The sequence below is a fragment of the Urocitellus parryii genome, chromosome 4, assembly GCF_045843805.1.
Source record: "Urocitellus parryii isolate mUroPar1 chromosome 4, mUroPar1.hap1, whole genome shotgun sequence".
NCBI classification, from domain to species: Eukaryota; Metazoa; Chordata; class Mammalia; order Rodentia; family Sciuridae; genus Urocitellus; species Urocitellus parryii.
The window spans coordinates 61,975,300-61,994,081 of NC_135534.1; the positions used below are offsets into that span (position 1 = coordinate 61,975,300).

The 18,782-nt window shown below is 35.4% G+C and overlaps 1 protein-coding gene across 1 annotated transcript; it reads right to left on the reverse strand.

The window, feature by feature from the left end:
• Positions 1–16,270: 16,270 nt before the first annotated feature.
• Positions 16,271–17,221, reverse strand: LOC113191334 (olfactory receptor OR51C1-like). Its single transcript, XM_026401042.2, has one exon. It carries the CDS (start codon positions 17,219–17,221, stop codon positions 16,271–16,273), a length of 951 nt encoding a protein of 316 aa, XP_026256827.2.
• Positions 17,222–18,782: the final 1,561 nt, after the last annotated feature.

The window sequence follows — 18,782 nt, forward strand, 5'->3', positions numbered from 1 at the left end:
TATCCAACTCCTTGGTCTAAATTCAAAGGACTTTTATTAAAAACAGCATACTACAGGAACACAGCCACATCCATGTTTATAGCAGCACAATTCACAATAGCTAAACTGTGGAATCAACCTAGATGCTCTTCAGTAGATGAATGGATAAAAAAATGGGTATATTATACACAATGGAATATTACTCAGCAATCTTAAAAGAGAATAAAATCATGGCATTTGCAGGTAAATGGATGAAGCTAGAAGATATAATGCTAAGTGAAGTTAGCCAATCCCAAAAAACCAAATGTGTTGAGAGCCACAGCCAAAGGGGCCCCAGCAAATTTCCAGCTTCCAGCAAACTTCCAGCTGCCAGCTGATGATTGGCTCACAGTGGCCCCAGCAACATCTAGCTGATTGGCTCCTCTGCGGTGATGTTCATTGGGCTGTTTCCCTGCCCTTCAGACTGCCAGCTGATGATTGGCTCACAGCGGCCCCAGCAACATCTAGCTGATTGGCTCCTCTGCGGTGATGTTCATTGGGCTGTTTCCCTGCCCTTCAGACTACGGAACTGCTCATTGGGGGACTTCTTTGGCTCCGCCCACGCGACCCAGCCAATCGGCCTCAAGAGCAGGAGGATTGTGGGAGGTGGAGTGGTTGGTGTGGTGAGAGGCTTGTGGAAGCCGGTGGTGGCAATTGGGCTCTGAGGGTTTTTCCTGAGGAGCTGTTTTGTTTGGCGTTTGTAGTTTTAAAAATAAAGTTTGTTTCTTTTGACAAGTGGCTCCTGAATTGTGCCCAGCCAGACTGCGGCATGAATGGATGAAGCTAGAAGATATAATGCTAAGTGAAGTTAGCCAATCCCAAAAAACCAAATGCCTAATGGTTTCTTTGATTTAAGGATGCTGATCCATATATGCTGGGGGTGGTGCGGGAATGGGAGGATTAAATGAACTTTTGTTAGAGCAAAGGGGGAAAGGGGAGGGAGGGGAAGTGAGGGGATATAGGGGTAATAAAGACAGTGGAATACAATGGTCTTCATTACCCTAAGTACATGTATGAAGACACGAAGGATGTGACTCTAGTTTGTGTACAACCAGAGATATGAAAAATTGTGCTGTATATGGGCAATATGAATTGGAATGCATTCTGTTGTCATATATAATAAATTAAAATTTAAAAGAAATAAATTCACAAGTCCTATCTGTTCAGAGGGTATTGAGATACTGAAAACCATTTTTTTTTCTTTCTGTTTTCTCTATCTGCCCATTTCCTCTAGGTGAATTTCGATCATAAAATTTGCATTTGGTGTTTAAAGAACATCTTTTGCTTGAACACTGATATTACATAGGGCTTATGTGCAGATTTAGCTTAGAAGTTTGGCCATATTTTCTATGTTTTATATGTGGGCAACTCTTGCTCTAGTAATTGTACATACTTTTTAACTTCTTGGAACTTTAGAAAAAAAGAACAAATAATAATGCAAACTTTAAATGACTTTTACTTTGAGAAGCTCCAGGGGCTGTGTCATTGTAAAGTGTAATTCTAGGAGAAACTAGTCAGAGAAAAACCTCCATATTTGAGTGAGACATCTTTCCTGGAAATGAAAGAGAGAGAGAGAGAGAGAGAGAGAGAGAGAGAGAGAGATGATGAAAAAGGAAATGTGTTCTTGTACATATAGGTTAAATATTATAAGGGACAGTAAAACAAAACTTGAATAATTTCATTTAGCTTAATATATCTTGTATGTCCTATACATATCTGGGATGCTACGTATTCCTGCGTACAATTTATTTAAGGGAAGAGATGCATGTTTAGGTTAGTAGGGGTGGACTCAAGGTAAATTTACTAAGTATTCATTGTAATAAAGATTAGTAGCTCAAAGTGTACCATTAAATATTATAAAAGATATTTAAAATCAGTAAATAAATAAGAGAAACAATAATAACAGGAGAGACTTAAGGAGCTGAGTATTTCATCCTGTTGATCACCCTCATCCAAGAGAGTGACAAGAAGAAGGAGAAAACACAGCTTCCGGCAGGTGAAGGCAGAGATTAATGTTTCCAGATGTCACTGGCCACAGTCTGTAAGACTCAATAAGCAAGGGTTAAGGGAAGAAGTAGCAGTCCCCCAAACTTTAGTTCATTCCAAGATTATAAGTGATATTCATCATCAGGATCCTTCACCAATTTTCTCTAGATTCCCTATACTCTGAAACCCTTCCCATAATTCAGATGTCTGCTACTGGAATCATCTACTTTTTTCTTCAAAAAAGCTAAGTTCTGGTTACATTCCCTTCACTGGCCATAGTTTCTACAATTTCCCCTTTGTTTCTTTTATTTTAACAGTGTTATTGAGATATCATTAATATGTTCTCCCCCCAAAACCGCACATATTTATTGTGTATAATAGTTTAGACATATGCATACACCTATGAAGCCATCAAAGTATAATAATCATAATCACATCTATCAGCTGCAAAAGTTTTCTTACATTCCATTGGCTTTTTGTTTGTCTTAGATTTAGTTTTGTGGTAAGGACATGCTATCTGAAATCACCATCTTAATGAATCCCTTAAGTGCACAATACAGTATTATTAACTATAGACAGTATGTTGTACAACAGATCTCTAGAATTTATTCACCTTCCATAACTGAAAATTTATGTGTGTGGGAAAAAAACCCTCATCTTCCCCAATTGCCTTTTTACTTGCCAGTCATTAAATACTAACAGTTGCCCCATTGAATTCTCCAAATTCCTGTTGACTCCCACTATGTAGCAACAGCCCTAGTTCCTCATAATAATGAGTCAGTTACCACAATAAATCAGAATATTTTTCTTTCCAACTGTTTGACTGGTATAAGTGACCAGAAATAAAACTAATTAATATACATGCGTATGATGAGGTATTAGCATAATAGAGGCCAGATCGCAGTAATTAACCACCAAGAGCTAGAAACTATAATTATTAGAAGAACAAGAAAGATCCAAAGGGTAGAAAAGAAGGATTACAAGTTGTTGTAGAGACAGTTAATAGACCATCACATACCTGAGGAAAGATAAGCAAGAAGCCAACAAGGGGTGAAGTAAACTTTATCATAAAAAGAAGATATAGGAGGGGCTGGGGTTGTGGGTCAGTGGTAGAGCACCTGACTAGCATGTGTGAGGCACTGAGTTCGAGTCTCAGCACTGCATATAAATAAATAAAATAAAGTCAATTTACAACTAAGAAATATTTTAAAAAGAGGAAGAGGACGAGGAGGAAGAAAGCGGCAGAGGAGACCCAGGAGGTTGGGAGAGCTGTCAAACTTTGAGGTCAGCTTGACCTTGCATTAAAGAGAAAGGAAAGGAAGTATGGTAGAAAGAAGCATCTTAGGCCGTCGTGTAGTTCTAAACAGAGTTGGTCAAGGCTGTTGGGTACCCTCAGGCCTAAGTTTCTTGTCAGAACTGAGTCTTGTGCCTTCCAGGGAGTCTCATGCCTGACACATTTGGTCATTGTCCGGAAGCAGTTCACCAGAAGTGGGGCCTACATAGAACATGAGAATGGACTAGGACCGTGGTACCCAGAATCTGAGATGTGAAGGAAGCATTCCAATAACTACCGTACTATCAAATTAAGAGGAAAAAACGGTAAAGCAATGCAAGGAGGAGACAACCAACCAACCCCTGGGAAAAAAAGAAGAGCCAGATCAGCCCTGGTCGACTCAAGAGAAGTTCAACAGTCTGCTGTTTTCCAGTCTTCATGGGTCTTTTTCTAAATACCCAGGAAATAGAATGTGAACGTGAAGGACATATGAAAATTTTAGTATCATTTTTATAGATTTTCTGTAATTCAGAAATCATTATGAAATATATTTTAAAATTCTGATGGAAGAACACTGTTTGTTCCTGGTTGGGTCAGGTGTCCTAATCTCTCGTGTTGACATACTTGGTTCCTATGTAGAGGACCAGGGTATGAGCCCCACATCTATGTTTGGGACTGTTATCAGACATATTTTTGCCAAAGAATTACTACTCTTATACCAACAAAGTACATTAAGAACATTTGGATATTGACATATGTCTTAAGACAATGGTGATGATTTGGGGGATTTAAAATGACAAAACAGAAGTTTATAGTTTCCCTTTTAGTAAAATTGCTTCAGGCAAAAGTACCAGGGATTGCAAAATCACTCATTAGATGACTAACAGAACCATTACATAAAATTACAAAGTAAACACGTTTTAATATGTCAGGCCTTTCCTGCAGCAGAGACAGTATCTGATATTTCAAGTGAAGATTAAAAACTAATCAAGATTAAAAATTTACTCATTAAGCATATAAGCAATAAAATTTTCCTGCTTCATAAAATTCTCATAAGATTCTTCATAAAATTCTCATGCTTGTTATATTAAGAAATTATTTATTCTGACAATTACCATTTTAGGAATCTTATTTAATATTAAATACTTGGATACTAATTACAAATAATGCTGTGCCCTATTACACTTGATTAATTCGTAGTCTTAGACAATTTAGAATCAAACAAAATATACAAAAACAATTACAAGATAATCTATAATAACTTAAATCTGTTTCTGCACTCATCGCCATGTCTTATTAGACAGAAATCTAATACTCAAAACTAATTTCCACAAAATTATACCTTTATTATTTCATGATTCATTCAGTGACTATCAAAACCTGCTACATAAAAATAAATAAAGCATGCTTTGTAAAGATTTATACCCTCATGAAGCATTTCTAACCATGTCTTCCTACTGAAAGAATCTATATGTACCATAGGTTCCCAAATTTAGCAAGTCCAAAATCAAATTAGTTTCTTTTACAAATAATCTGCTACTTCTCCTTGATAAGGGAGGTTATAAGGCAGTTGAAGTAGTTTTCTTTCTTTGAAGAAATTTGTTCAAGCACTTCTCAGGCCCCTGGTAACATGCCTTTCTGTTAAAATTTCTATTTGATTAGAACTGAACATTTCAGGTCCTTCTTTAGTGATGCCACCTTTTTTCCCACCCAATCAAGCATGATTCATCAAGGTCACCTGTGACTTTTCTCTCCTCACCATTCAAACTGATACCATTTGAGGTAAGCGCAGCTTCCTTGAGGCAGCACCTCAGGTAACTTACCACTTCTTGCTTCCCTGTTCTGTCTTGAGAATTTCTCTCACCGTAGGCATATTCAATCAGGCAGCCCATACCTACAATCTCGTTCTAATTTGTCCTTGATGCAAATATCAGATTAATCTTTTAATGGAATCATAAATTGATTAAAACAACCTTCCACAGCTTCTCTTCTTTTCTATATTGCAAACAAACTACAGCAGCAAAAAGGACACTAAATCCTAAACCTGTGCACTTCTCTTTAAAATTTTCAGAGATTAGATGTAAATGTATCTAAAAGATGATGTTTTCACTGTAACAATCTGGTATCTGAATGGGTTTTTAAAGCATTACACAATCTTGCAGTTAAAAGTTGGGTTGTCAGAGATAAAATAATTAATAAAGAGTCTTAACAGTAGAAAAAAAATTTCAGAGATTGACTATACCATCTCTCTATTTTACTGATAAGGAAACAGATGCACTTATCTATGGTGTTTTTTTTTTCTTTGAGCTATAGTATTAGGAGAACAAAGCTTTATGGTTTTCTGGTTGTATCACACAGAGGACCTGGGACTACACTATGCTGCTTCTTTCGTTAATAAAAATATTTGAAATAGTCACCCTCAGTGAATCTTTGTTTCCCTAGTTTTCCACTTTTCTAAAAATGTATTACAATATTATAAGTACAAAGATTTCAATGTAAGTTCTGAACAAACTTGATAGATTAGTCAGAAATCTCTATTCACTCTCTAAATTATATTGACTGATTTCAGCATCTAGTTGAGCACTCACCCTCATTCTTTAATTAGAAGCACCTCATCGCCCCAGTGAGCAAACTATAGTCTATTGGATATTTTGTTTTTTGTTTTATTTCTCAGCCAGAATAATTTTTAAAGTGGAAATTTTACATGGTACATTAAAAATATAGCTTATGCAAGAAAGATGATATGGAATTCCAATTCGCAGAACTATGTTCAAGGACCTGATCTATACAACAAAACCTGGTGAATAAATTACTTCCATAAGTTTTAAATTGAAATAAAATGTTCTGTGTAAATACAAGAACTTTATGGCTCCTATATTTAACTAGTTTTACCAGCTGATTAACCTAGTGGCCGTCACAAATAGAACTGGGTAGAATTGACTTCTACTTTCTTTGTCCGTATGATTCCCTTTCCTAGACTACTGAATAGATCTTCAAGAATGGGAACAAATCAATTTGGTAAACATTATTGACCACTGATTGTGTATTAAACACTGTGTTCTGGTACATCTCAGGTAAATAAAATTTATTTTAGCCTAAACAACTAAGACTAGGACAATATACCTGAAAATACTTAGAACACATTAAACCCTATATATAAGTTAATTAATATATCTTTGAATAAAAGTCAGTCTTTGCCCCTCTGGAAGTTACTTCCACTTAAGTTTCCAATCTGCCAAATCTTTCTTCTATGGAAAGACCAACACTTCCCCTCCTTGGATTTTCTTGATTCTGAAGCTCTAATTTACTGCTTGCTTCTAAATTGGAGAGATTCATCCATACATTTTAACAGGTATTTAATGCAACCCGTGCACCTGGGACCACGCCATTACGAGGAGATATTTTCAAAGCATCTGTTACTCCAATTATCCCTACAATAGATTATTTACAAGAAACACATGGCAGAATATGCAAAAATAAATACTGGATCCTCGTCTTAAATGCTATATCCATCAACCAAGTAATGGTTCAATTTCATTTTTAATTACATTATGTCAATAAAAAGTTCCTGTGTCAATGTGTTTTGGCTCTTTTCCTCTTATTTAAGCAGCCACATTTCCTTGACACTAACCCATGAGTCAGAGAGGTGCAGCACAACAGAATGGCACAGAAATCCCACAGGGGTACACTTACCCCACTTGGGGAGGGGATGCTACTGTCAAGTTTCCTTGTAAAATCTCTCATTCATAGAGGAAATGGGTGACTTTCACATGTGCCACTCTAAATACAAAATCTCTCTACCTCACATAAAGATCAAGTTGATCAGCTGCTCTTGAAGTTATATATTTTTGTGCCTATAATAAATGTGTCTGATGACTTTAAATTGCACCATGAATAACTCAGCTTGGACAAAAACAAGAATTTCTTAAAAGTGAAGTTAACAGATAATGCTAGATTTCTGGTATCGCTCCTTCAGCACCTTTACTTGTAACCCTTCTAATTCTCCACATTTTGAAAAGTAAGGCCTCCACCCCGGTCCACGACCTCCAAGTCAACTAAGCTCCTGCCTGTACTCCCCACTGTTTTGTTCACTTCTGTGGGCCTAAAGTCCATTCAGAAACCCCAAATCCCACATAGATGTTTTATTTTTATCCATTTAGCTGATCATAGCAATAACTATACTTGTATGTAAGTATTTCCTGACACAAACAATAACTAAACCACAAACTACAATTACAGGCATGTTCTCATTACTGTCTAACTTACATTTCAAGTTGATTTATACTTACTGCAGCACATATATTACATTTACTCTCTTAAACTTGCATCCATCAGAGTTATTTCTTTCTAATTTATTTCTGAACACCAGAGAGGTGGTGTGCCCAATAAAATGACCACACCTTTAGGTTCAGCCTGACCTCCTATGTCTATCAATAGGAACTCAATAAGTTCTTCACTCTGAACTTGTTAATAAGCATTCCTTTGGTTGATGGAGAAATTGGAGAATCTTCCTGTATTAATTAACAGTTATTTGAATAATTTCATTTTAATTCCCTTTGCTATTATTTCTCTATTCACATTTTCACTGTTTTATACTAAGCACATTACACCAACTGAATGTTGTATTTGCTTCAAATATTTCCCCCAGTTTGTAAAAAGTCTTAAATTTGTGTAAATTGTTTTTGCTGTGAAATAATTCTTTGTATTTTATCATATGGAACATATCAAATTTTGCCCCTATGGTTTCTGACCTATTCTGACCTCTTCATGTTTTTTTTTTCAGTTTCATTATTAGCAAATTATTTCCCACTTTTGGATTATATAAACAGTAACCGTGATTTAATCTAAAATATATGTGCTTTCTTGATAGTTACTTACTTACTTAACCATGAGGAAATAATTTCAATATAAATTGTGGTGATATGATTTTTTTCCAAATGGATGGTTGGTTTATCTTACTCCTATTCAATAACTCACTTTATTACTACCAGTTTAAATGTCTATATTTAACAATGTTCAAAGTTCACCTGGGCTTATTCCTGTACTCTTAATTCTGCTCTAGTGTTCTATTTGTTTCCAAGCAGGTACTGAATTATTTTAATTATATTTAATATGGTAATGTAGAAACATTTATCTGCATCTGATTCCTTCAGTAATCACAGCAAATCCTTTGGTGCTAACAAATACACGTCAATCCCTTCAGATGAAAAAATTTATTTTCTTAATTTTTTTTCTGTATCAGCCTCTATTCTCAATTATCAAATGGCACAATATTCCAGGTTTTATATTAAAGATATGACACAGCATCAAAATAATTCAATGTAGAATTTTCCACTAAAAGGAAAGAACAATATAATTTGTTATTCAAATAAAAATAAATAATATGGGAAACAAAGAACCTAGTATTTTTTAAGTTTATTTTGTAGTTGTAGATGGATGGCATGCCTTTATTTTATTTGTTTATTTTTATGTGGTGCTGAGGATCAAACCCAGTGCTTCACACATGCTAGGCAAACACTCTCTACTGGGCTATAGCCTCAGTCCCAAGAACATAGTATTTTTAGGATCAAATATTCAGAAGCTCAGTATTAAGCTTCAAAAAGATAATTACTTTTGTTTAAATATAAAAGTGATTTGTCATTATTAGCATATGAGCTTTTAGTTATTTTTTTTCTAGTAATGGGGATAATAATGCTCTATTCAGAACAAAAGACTTTAATATCTTTAAAGATATCAGAACATTCAAACCAAGCTGCTAACAAACAAATGTATTTTAGGTCAGTTGATTGAGGTTAAATATGTCAGCACTCACTATGAAAATGGGCAAAATAAATCAAAGTGTTCCTAGCTCAAACCTATAATCCTAACATACCCTACTAGGCAACAGAAACATTAACTTAGTAGATGACTGTTGAAGGGGAAAAAATCAAATGAATATTTGCCATTTTAGAAAAAATATCCTCTTATTTCCCAGAAACATAAATGTGGAAGCAGGAGACAGGGCACACTAAAATCACTGGTAAATGTCTTCACATGTTAGAGCATTGACAGATCTGAGCAAGTTCTTAAAGAATCATAGATCTTGAATACTTAGAGCTTTCATCATCATTCAGGAAGAGCTTACACAAAGTAAGCTAAACTTTAACAGGAAAAAATATAGATAAAATGTCTGGTGGCCCTTTTGGCATTCAAGAAAAATTCAGTATCAGCTAGGTGATACCTAATTATAAGAAATGGGTATCGTGAATCAACATCAATGTATACACCTCCAGAACCCAAAGCATTCATCAAGAAGGTTTATCTTTCTTGTATTGTAAAATCCAAGATGAAATATGATTATTCCTTAATTGTGGAATAGATGTCTAAGCCACTGGACCACTAAAACTTTCACTGATGTGACTGACCAGTGCATATTTGTAACGAAAATTTCTTTTCTTGACTTTTTTTCTGGAGAGTGTTTATTAGCTACTTCTTGTCCATTTCACATAATGACCAAGGTTCATCAATAAAGCCGACTAGTATGAGTCTCTTAGGGTAATCCTACTGCTCCAAGTTTCTTCAGACTGTATTATGACAGAGATCCATAGAGACATATAGGCCTGGATCAAGGCCATATCAATAGCCACATAACAGGCATTGGAAGCTATGTCAATATGCTCTAGAACAGCAACAGCAAAAGAAAGGCTATGGTTTAGTTGAGTTTGCAGTAGTCAACTCTCATTTTCTAAGGTCTCTCTTTTTTCCAGAGACCAAAATGATAAAAGGAGATCTGGTGAGAAATTCCACCTCCACCTTGTAGATCTTTAATGGTGCCATTAATTCCTGCCATCTTCTTCCAATGTTGACTCTAAAAAACAAGGAGAAATCAGACTGCTGCTGTACCATGGGAACAGTGAGCATCATATCTGGAAACTCAGAGACTTCACTGGCACTACTTATGCTCCATATCCTGTAGTAAAGGCAAGTGAAATACTATAGCAAACCAATAAGAAAGGGAAAGACCAATGAGGATACAGTACTTTGGGAAATAAAAATTTGGTTAAACCACCGGCCAAAGTGATAGCTAAGGAAAAGGTGATGTGTAATAGTGAGATTTTTTTTGTATCATAAATATAAGCTATGGTTTCATGACCAACTACAAAAGTGAAGACTGCTTTATCTATGCATATTTAATATAATTACATTGGCCAATTATGTTTTCCCTTTTCCCACCATTTTGTAGGAGGAATGCTAGTACTGCTTAACTTCATAATTTATTACATATGTCATCAGTATGCAAGAATCACTGCCCGAAGCTTGGAAAATTTTTTTATCACTTGGAGATCCTGTACTCCCAATAAACACTATGCTTGAAGGCTTTCTCATCTCTACTTTTTGTAGAGAAAAACAGGGTGGTTTTGTGTGTGTGTGTGTGTGTGTGTGTGTGTGTGTGAATCCCTGATATCTATTGGATTGAATCATAAAGCTATCAAATATATTTGATAAATAGTAAAAAAAAAAAAAAGAGTGTACTGTGGTTACCTTGAATAGGTTTGCTCTCAAGTCCTTTTTACTTACTCAAGTCTGCACAATATCTCAATGAAAACCAACCCTTGATGGTTATGTCCTTCAGTTTTCCATATTAATTGTATTCCAACTGGGTTTTGGCCCCTGGAAGATATTAATATAAGACTGAGGGCAAATGAAGGCATAGGAATTTCTCCATGCCCCTCTGTGCTTTGGGTAGCTTCTCTGGCAGTCTTACATGTTCCCCATGTTCCTCCCTTCTATCTCCCTGAGATCCAATAACACCAAAGAGTCTCCATCCAGGAGGTCGGTGGTAGTTTCCTGCAATTGGGTTAGGACATAATCACCTGCTTGGCTCTCAGACTCTTCACCACCTAAATAACAATATCCTTCTTTGAAAACATGACATGACTTCAGATTTTCTACATAAACGCCAACTTCTGTTTTTTATTTTTTATTTAACTTCCAGAGAGCTTAACTTACATATGAAACAGAGAGATGTTTATAGTAAATATTTGAAAGCTTCAGATAATATATTTAATGAGATTTTTTGTTCACAACAGAAGATTGGGAACAAGTTAAGTGTCTGTGAACGAGAAGACTATTTTTTTAAATGAGATATGTTTCTAACATAAGATCTTATACACATTTTAAAAGCCATACTTCATGTTACAAATATTATGGATAACAATATATACACTCTCAAAATAGTTTTAATAAACAGAGTGAAATGAACATTAGATATATGAAATACAAATCATTTATTTGACTTTAAAATCTTTAAACAATCTGTATATTAGTGTGTGTGTGTGTTCATGTATATGTACTCAACAAAAATTGTAAAGCTTCCAAGGAAATGATGTTCACTACTTTCAGATTAGTGTTGAGCTCTAGCAAGCAATTCCAAGGAAAGGAAGGGAAACAGAATGGGGGATAAACCAAAGGGAAATACTGAGCCTTTGATCTGATTTGCACACAACTTGCAGCCACGCACACAAATGTGAAATGGATATTTGTGTGCAGAAGACTTAATAGAGTGTATTCCTGGAATAGCATCTATAAGAGAGTAAGGGAGACCTCATTGGGTAGAAGGAAATGCTGTCTTCCTCTTACTTACAGGCCTCAAGTCCCACAGGAGCCCCAGAGCTGGAATGATCTTCAGACCTGTCAAGGCAAGGGGCTGGTCCTCCTGTATTGGCCAACCGTTGGACTTGAGAACAAAGAGGAGATGTTCTGCTGTGCAGGTGGAAACGCCATACAGCTTTGGTTAATACTCAGAAAGGGAATCAGCTGTAAATATTGATTTATTCTTCAGTTATAAAATCATGTTTCATAAGAAATCACTTTCCTAAATTATTCATTTAGGCCCTTTCCAATTTTCATGCCCAATGAATAATCCAACTGTCAGTAGCATCTTTATTAATTTTTTCATATCTTAATGTTCATTGACATTTCTCTAATTAGAATTTCTGAACCAAATAACAACTTAACAGCTGCTAATACCTATTCCATTGTCCATTTTACCTTCCAGGAGAGCTATTCAGTTCACACTCACACTAACTTCTCACAAGTATATTCTGCTCATCTACACTTAGCAATATTATGATGTTTTACTTAAATCTTTGTTAATTTATTAGCTATATCATGACAGTTAAGTGTTTTATTCTATGACTTCTTGATCACTACAAATGCTAAACAGGCTTGGAAACTTTTTATAGGATTACCAGGAACCTGGTACTGAGCCAGGCAGTTAAAGGAAAATACAGATATGTTGTTTCTTTTTCTTCCAACTATGGTCATAAAATTTTCTTTTTAAATAATAAAAGTTTCATATTTTCTACTTATAAATATTTAATGACTGTAAGCAAACATTTTAGCAAATGCTATTAAACAGACCGTTTGATGCCTCGTGAGCAATATCACCTTGTAAATGATCTGCTTGAAAGTAAAAGGCTGTGTTTTATAATGTACCCAGTGGTGATGAATATATATTATGCATGGGACACTTTCCTTAAAGCAAGTGCAGTTTCTTTTTTCTCCCTCTCTCATTATAGTTATTCCAGTGGAAAACACCTTTCTTGACCCTGGTTGAAAATATTGGCAAGCAATATAAATTTTATGCTTATGCTTAGAAATAGAAAGTCCTACTTTGGGTCAGAAAACACATTTTCAATATAGAAATTGCAAGAATCCAGTTTGATAAACTAATTAACACTTGCATCTTCATTCAAAAACAATAACTCTCCCTACTACCTGAGCTAGAGCTGAGGTAGGCCTCCGTATATTTAGGAAGAGGCTGCATTTGGCTGGCTCCCTTACAGCACATAGTGTACATCTGGACAACAGGACACACTCATGCAGCCTTGCAATGGGCAGACCGGGAGAGAGACGTATCGACCCAATGTACAAAATGACAATTCTCTTTTCTCTACCACCACAAAAACTCCTCACCCCTTTTCTGGCTCTTTGATTTTTCTCAGAAAAAAAAAAATCACTTGGAAGTCCACTATCTTTTTCAGCTCTCTCTGAAGGATAGCAGTATGTCTGTCCCCATCCACCTGCTTCTTCCTCCTCTGGTGAACAAGTAGATCGTTTTTACTTATTTATTTTTGTTATATTTTTATTTGTGCTTGCAATTGTACACAACACTGGGTTCATTGTGACCTATTCATACATGTACATAACAATTTGCTCTATTTCATTCCCAAGTACCACAGTTTTCTCTAGAGTAGTCTTCTTCACAAATCTTAAAACAAGCATTTCCATATGTTACAGTGTACCCTGTCCGTACTACGTCTATGTCAAAGTCCTTGGACAGAAAGAAAGAAAGAAAGAAAGAAAGAAAGAAAGAAAGAAAGAAAGAAAGAAAGAAAGAAAGAAAGAAAGAAAGAAAGAAAGAAGTTCTTAGAAAACAAGGCTAAGACAACAAAGGCTGACAGTTCTTGCAAAGAGGCCATTTGCCTCTTTTTTAAGATACAGAACTAGCTATGTATTAGGGTGTAGAGAAAAATGTTTGCAACTTCAAGATGCCAAGAAGACTGTTCTATATGTGTAATCCTACTTCCCCTTTAGGTATACAGATTGATAGGCAAAGACAGTCTTATATTTTCACTTTTTAGTATGTTCTCTTTATGCCTGCAATAATTTCTTCAGTTCTTTTCTGAATTATATATTCACAGTCATTTGACCTATCTTCTATCTTGATAATCTTACAACTCACGTTGTAATTTAGTATCTATAGTTTTCCTGCCTCAGCCATAACCAGATAGAAAAAAATCCAATTTTAACATTGTATTATAGTAATCAATGAAGTCTATGCTATTGGATTCATTTAAACGTAAATTTCCCCCTACCACTTTGTAACCCTTTCTGAAGATTTTTGGTAGGACTTCGGCAACTTCAGTTTTAGCATTAAGATTCTACAAAAGATTTGGGTATTACTCTTGCTTCTAGACCAGACTATTAGTTCCTGGAAGGCTAGAAAGGCAAATTTCTAATCTGCATTCCACGAGGTAAAGCACAAGGTAACCAGTAAATAGATTATTTCTTTTTTATTGATTTTTTAAATAAATGACAGCAGAATGCATTACAATTCTTATTACACATGTACAGCACAATTTTTCATATCTCTGGTTGTATATAAAGTATGGTAACTTCTTTCAATATGTTTAATGGCCTGGATCTCTATTGCTGGCCATTGAAAAGGAGATGGGGTTGTGATAGGAAAACTAGAGATTTGCTAGAAAGGAGAGAAAATGCCTCCAAAAAAGACCTGAAATTTGTCAACTAGTGGTTTTCCAGCAGATTATAATTAATAATACCTGATGAACTACAGAAGCACTTGGCTTGCTATCATTAATGATTACTGCTGTTATTATTTAAATCCCAGGTTGGAGCATCTAATAAAACTTCTTTCATATTCACAGTGACCTTAATCATGTTATAAGCCCCATACCCCATCATGCTGGTTGTGAAGCTACTGTATCTCAGCTCCAAAACAACAATTCAACAGACTCTCAGCTTATGAAAGAAGGCTGAAACTGATGAATCACATAGTTTATCAGTTCCCCACATATACTGCTGATTGGAAGATACTAGAAGGAAGACTGGAAGATGCTAAAGAGACAAGTAGATCCATTATGTTTGCTTACTGCACCTGTCATTGCCTTACAATAGTTCTTACTAAGTTGGATTAGTTCCAGTTTGTAGTTTTACACTATCCTATACTTCTAGCACTAGTCCCAACATGCCCCTTCAGAATGGAGCAAACCACCAGTAGATCCATTCTAAAAATTTGAGTTCCAACTCCATGAGAAGTCCTCCTCTTGCTCCTGGAGTAAGCTCCAGAGGGAAGTGCTTAACCCTCAGAGGTTGGGTCTTACTTAACTCTAGGTGTTCTGCCCTCTGAGCTGTTCAGGTACCAGAATAAAAGGGTAGAATTCTCTCATTATAGGTGCAAGTGTTAGTTCTAGGGGAATACAATTACAAGACTCTATATTTTAATATGCCCGAATTCTACTCAGTGCTCAAAGTCATACTAGTGGAAGAAACTTACTGCAATTATTAATTCTGCTTGCTTTCTTGCTTGCTCCCTTTTTTAACTTTTAGTCCTCCAATTAAACTTTCCCTGGGTTATGATATGGGTTACTGATATGATTTCTATATTACTATCTAAAGCCTGATTTGCATATGAATGACAAAATTCTTGAAGGAGAAGGTTCAGATATAGCACTAAAACACAATCAGATTAAAAATATTTCTATATTTGCTTATTGATAATTTCAAGATTTCAAAAACAATTAATTTATTTGGAGAAGTTATTTTCTAAAAATAAAAACAGATTTAGGAAGTAATTATCATATAAAATTATTGACACACAAAAAACTTATTGTCCTGAAGAGTTATGAGAAAGTACAAATATTTGACCAAATTAGGTTAGGTTGCTGATGAAGCAATAAATTATTTATTATTATGATAGTAGCTGTTAAATAAGGAGGGCAGGAAAGGCAGGGGAAAGTATGAATATTTGGAACAATTAAGTAGCCAAGGGCACTGTCAATTTTATATGATAGATTCACACAAAAAGATTTGGTGATTCAGAATTGTTAATACAATTTTTATTCTTAGTCATGAATTGGAGTGATGCCATTTCTCACAGTAAGGCAAAATTTAAATGAGTCAATAGACATTCTACTTCTTGTATTAAAAAAAAAAGTTGTATGCATGAAAATTAAGTTGAGTCATTGGCTAGATACATCTTTCATCTTGAATTTTAAAATTATTTTATTATCCCTGTGAATATTTTAAGATATTAGTTAAACCAATAAAAACTTTCACTTCATATCAAACTCTATTAGCTAACAAACTTCCTACATAATGAAAGTTAGTCTTTGGGAAACTTTCAACACCGCATCACTTTAACTTTCTGACAGGTATTTTACTCTTCCATACAATAGCAAACACTAGAGAAAATTTTAGAAGAACCATCTAGGTCTTTGTCACACTTGAATGGAAAACTTTTAACACAGCCTTGCGGATCTGTTTGGTCTTCACACTGTAGATAATGGGGTTCATCACAGGAGGGATCAGCAGGTAGGCATTGGCAATCAAGGTATATACATAAGGTGGGGCTCCTTTTCCAAATCTGTGCACAAAGGACAGACTGATCAATGGAATGTAGAATACAGCCACAGCCCCAATATGGGAGACACACGTACTAAAGGCTTTCCTTCTCTCTTCAGGGGAAGCAATGCTGAGGACAGTCCTAATGATCAAAACATAGGAAAGCACAATGAAGATTGAGTCCACCCCAGCAGTGGTGATCAGGGCAGTCAACCCAACTGCACTGTTGATCCTGGTGTCTGTGCACGAGAGCTTCATTACATCAGGATAGAAGCAATAGGAATGGAGGAGCACGTGGCTACGGCAATAGGACAACCTTTTAAGAAGTACCACCATAATTGTAAGAGTAAGGGTCCCCCTGGTGATAATTGCTACACCAATCACCACTATTTTAAGATTGGTTAGGACAGAAGCATACCTAAGGGGATTAGAGATGGCCACAAAACAATCAAAAGCCATGGCCAACAGTACTGAAGATTCCATGACAGTGAAAAGTTGAATGAAGAACATCTGTGACAAGCAGGCATTGAAGCTGATCTCCCTGGTATTGAACCAGAATATGCCCAGCATGGTGACCAGAGTGGATATGGACAGCCCAAGGTCTGTGGTGGACAGCATGGACAGGAAATAATACATGGGTTCGTGGAGACTGGGCTGCGTGATAATGACGAAGAGAATCAGGCTGTTCCCTGAGAGGGCAGTTGCATAGAGAAAGCAGAAGGGAATGGAGATCCAGATGTGAAAGGCTTCCAGCCCAGGAACGCCAGTAAGCAGGAAAATGATGGAAGAAGATGTGCAGTTTTGGGAATTTGACATATGGAACTCAAACAACAAAATCTTAAGGTGTGTCCTGCAATGATAAACTGTATTTATTATGCATTCAACCCGAAATTAAATTTTGCCTAGATGAACATTTCTAAAAGCCAATACTTGTGTTATACAAAGAGCTCATGAAAACTAGTTTTGCAAAGCAAACTATTAAACTACATCAAATGAAGGAGCAGAAAAGAGTTATTGCAAAATTACATGAGGATACAGAATTTTTTCAAAAACAAATGAAGTACACATTACTAATATAACTCTACACATCTTATGAGTGCTAAGGCTGGAAGTTTGGAGATTACTTCCATAACTCATGTCATAGGGCAGTCAGATGTTACTGGTTGAAACATGGGTGAACAGTTCTATGAAATTTAGAATGATAAACAATACATGCAACAATTTCAGTAGCATGTTTTTGAAAATACTTGAACTGTAACTATATAATTTTATATGATTGCAAATATCAACAATTAACACAATTACAATAGAATCACTTGAGCTTAGAGGACCTCCAATATAAGTTTTATGGAGAGCTTATGATTTTTATCCTCAAGAAGTCAATTTTACTATTACTGCATAGTCTAAATTTTGATTTGATGCAAATGTTCTATCAAATCCAAGTTAGTTTATCAGAGAAAAATTACTAAACTGTATGGTCCTTATCTCTTATATAACATACATTTCTTATATGCATATCCCATAGGATCATTGAAAGAATTAAAATTATTATATGTTAAAAAGTCAAGAAGACACATCACTATGGTTAAATCTCACCAAGTATTAAACATAAATATTAAAAAATTACCCAAACATTTCTCAGTCATCTCTTACCTATATGTCTCTTCCTAACCCTTCTTCACTCATCTACTTGTCCTTCCAATTGACAGTCTAGGAATGATGGAAATATGCTCAAAGTCAAACTGTACAATGGTCTTTGGTTAAAATTTTGTCCTAATTTGGTCTCTTCTTTCTCCAGAGTTATATTTTTTCATTGTTCTGGATTCATCTAAAGAACACTTTCTCCTCTCCTTATAGCCCTACTATCTAGGTTCTTAATCGATATTGACTCAGTTATTTTAACATCAATTATTACATAGTATAAGCCATAATTCAGAATAAGGAGAAGGAACCAAATCAGAAATTACCCTTAAGGAACGTAAGAAAAAAATAGGGGAGTTCAGTAAACAAATGTGTAAATAAACATGTAAACAGAGAGATTATGTTTAAAGTACAGAGTTTGCACATATTAGAAACTTGTATATGGAGGCATCAAAAGGCTTCTTTGGGTAGGTAAAGAATTGCTGTGCAGAGGCTGAAAGGTGGAAACCATCGTGAAAAAAAAAAAATCTAAGTATATCCACAGGCAATGTAGTTCCAGATATGTTAGAAATACCTCTACAGTGTGACATGCAAACTACTGAAAGGTAGTGTTCAAGACAGTGAAATGAATCTCACGTAACTTTCCTATGTACGTATTTGTATATGCCACAGTGAGTCTCAACATCATGTGCATACACAAGAATGGATCCTAATTAGAATAAAATACATTACAAGC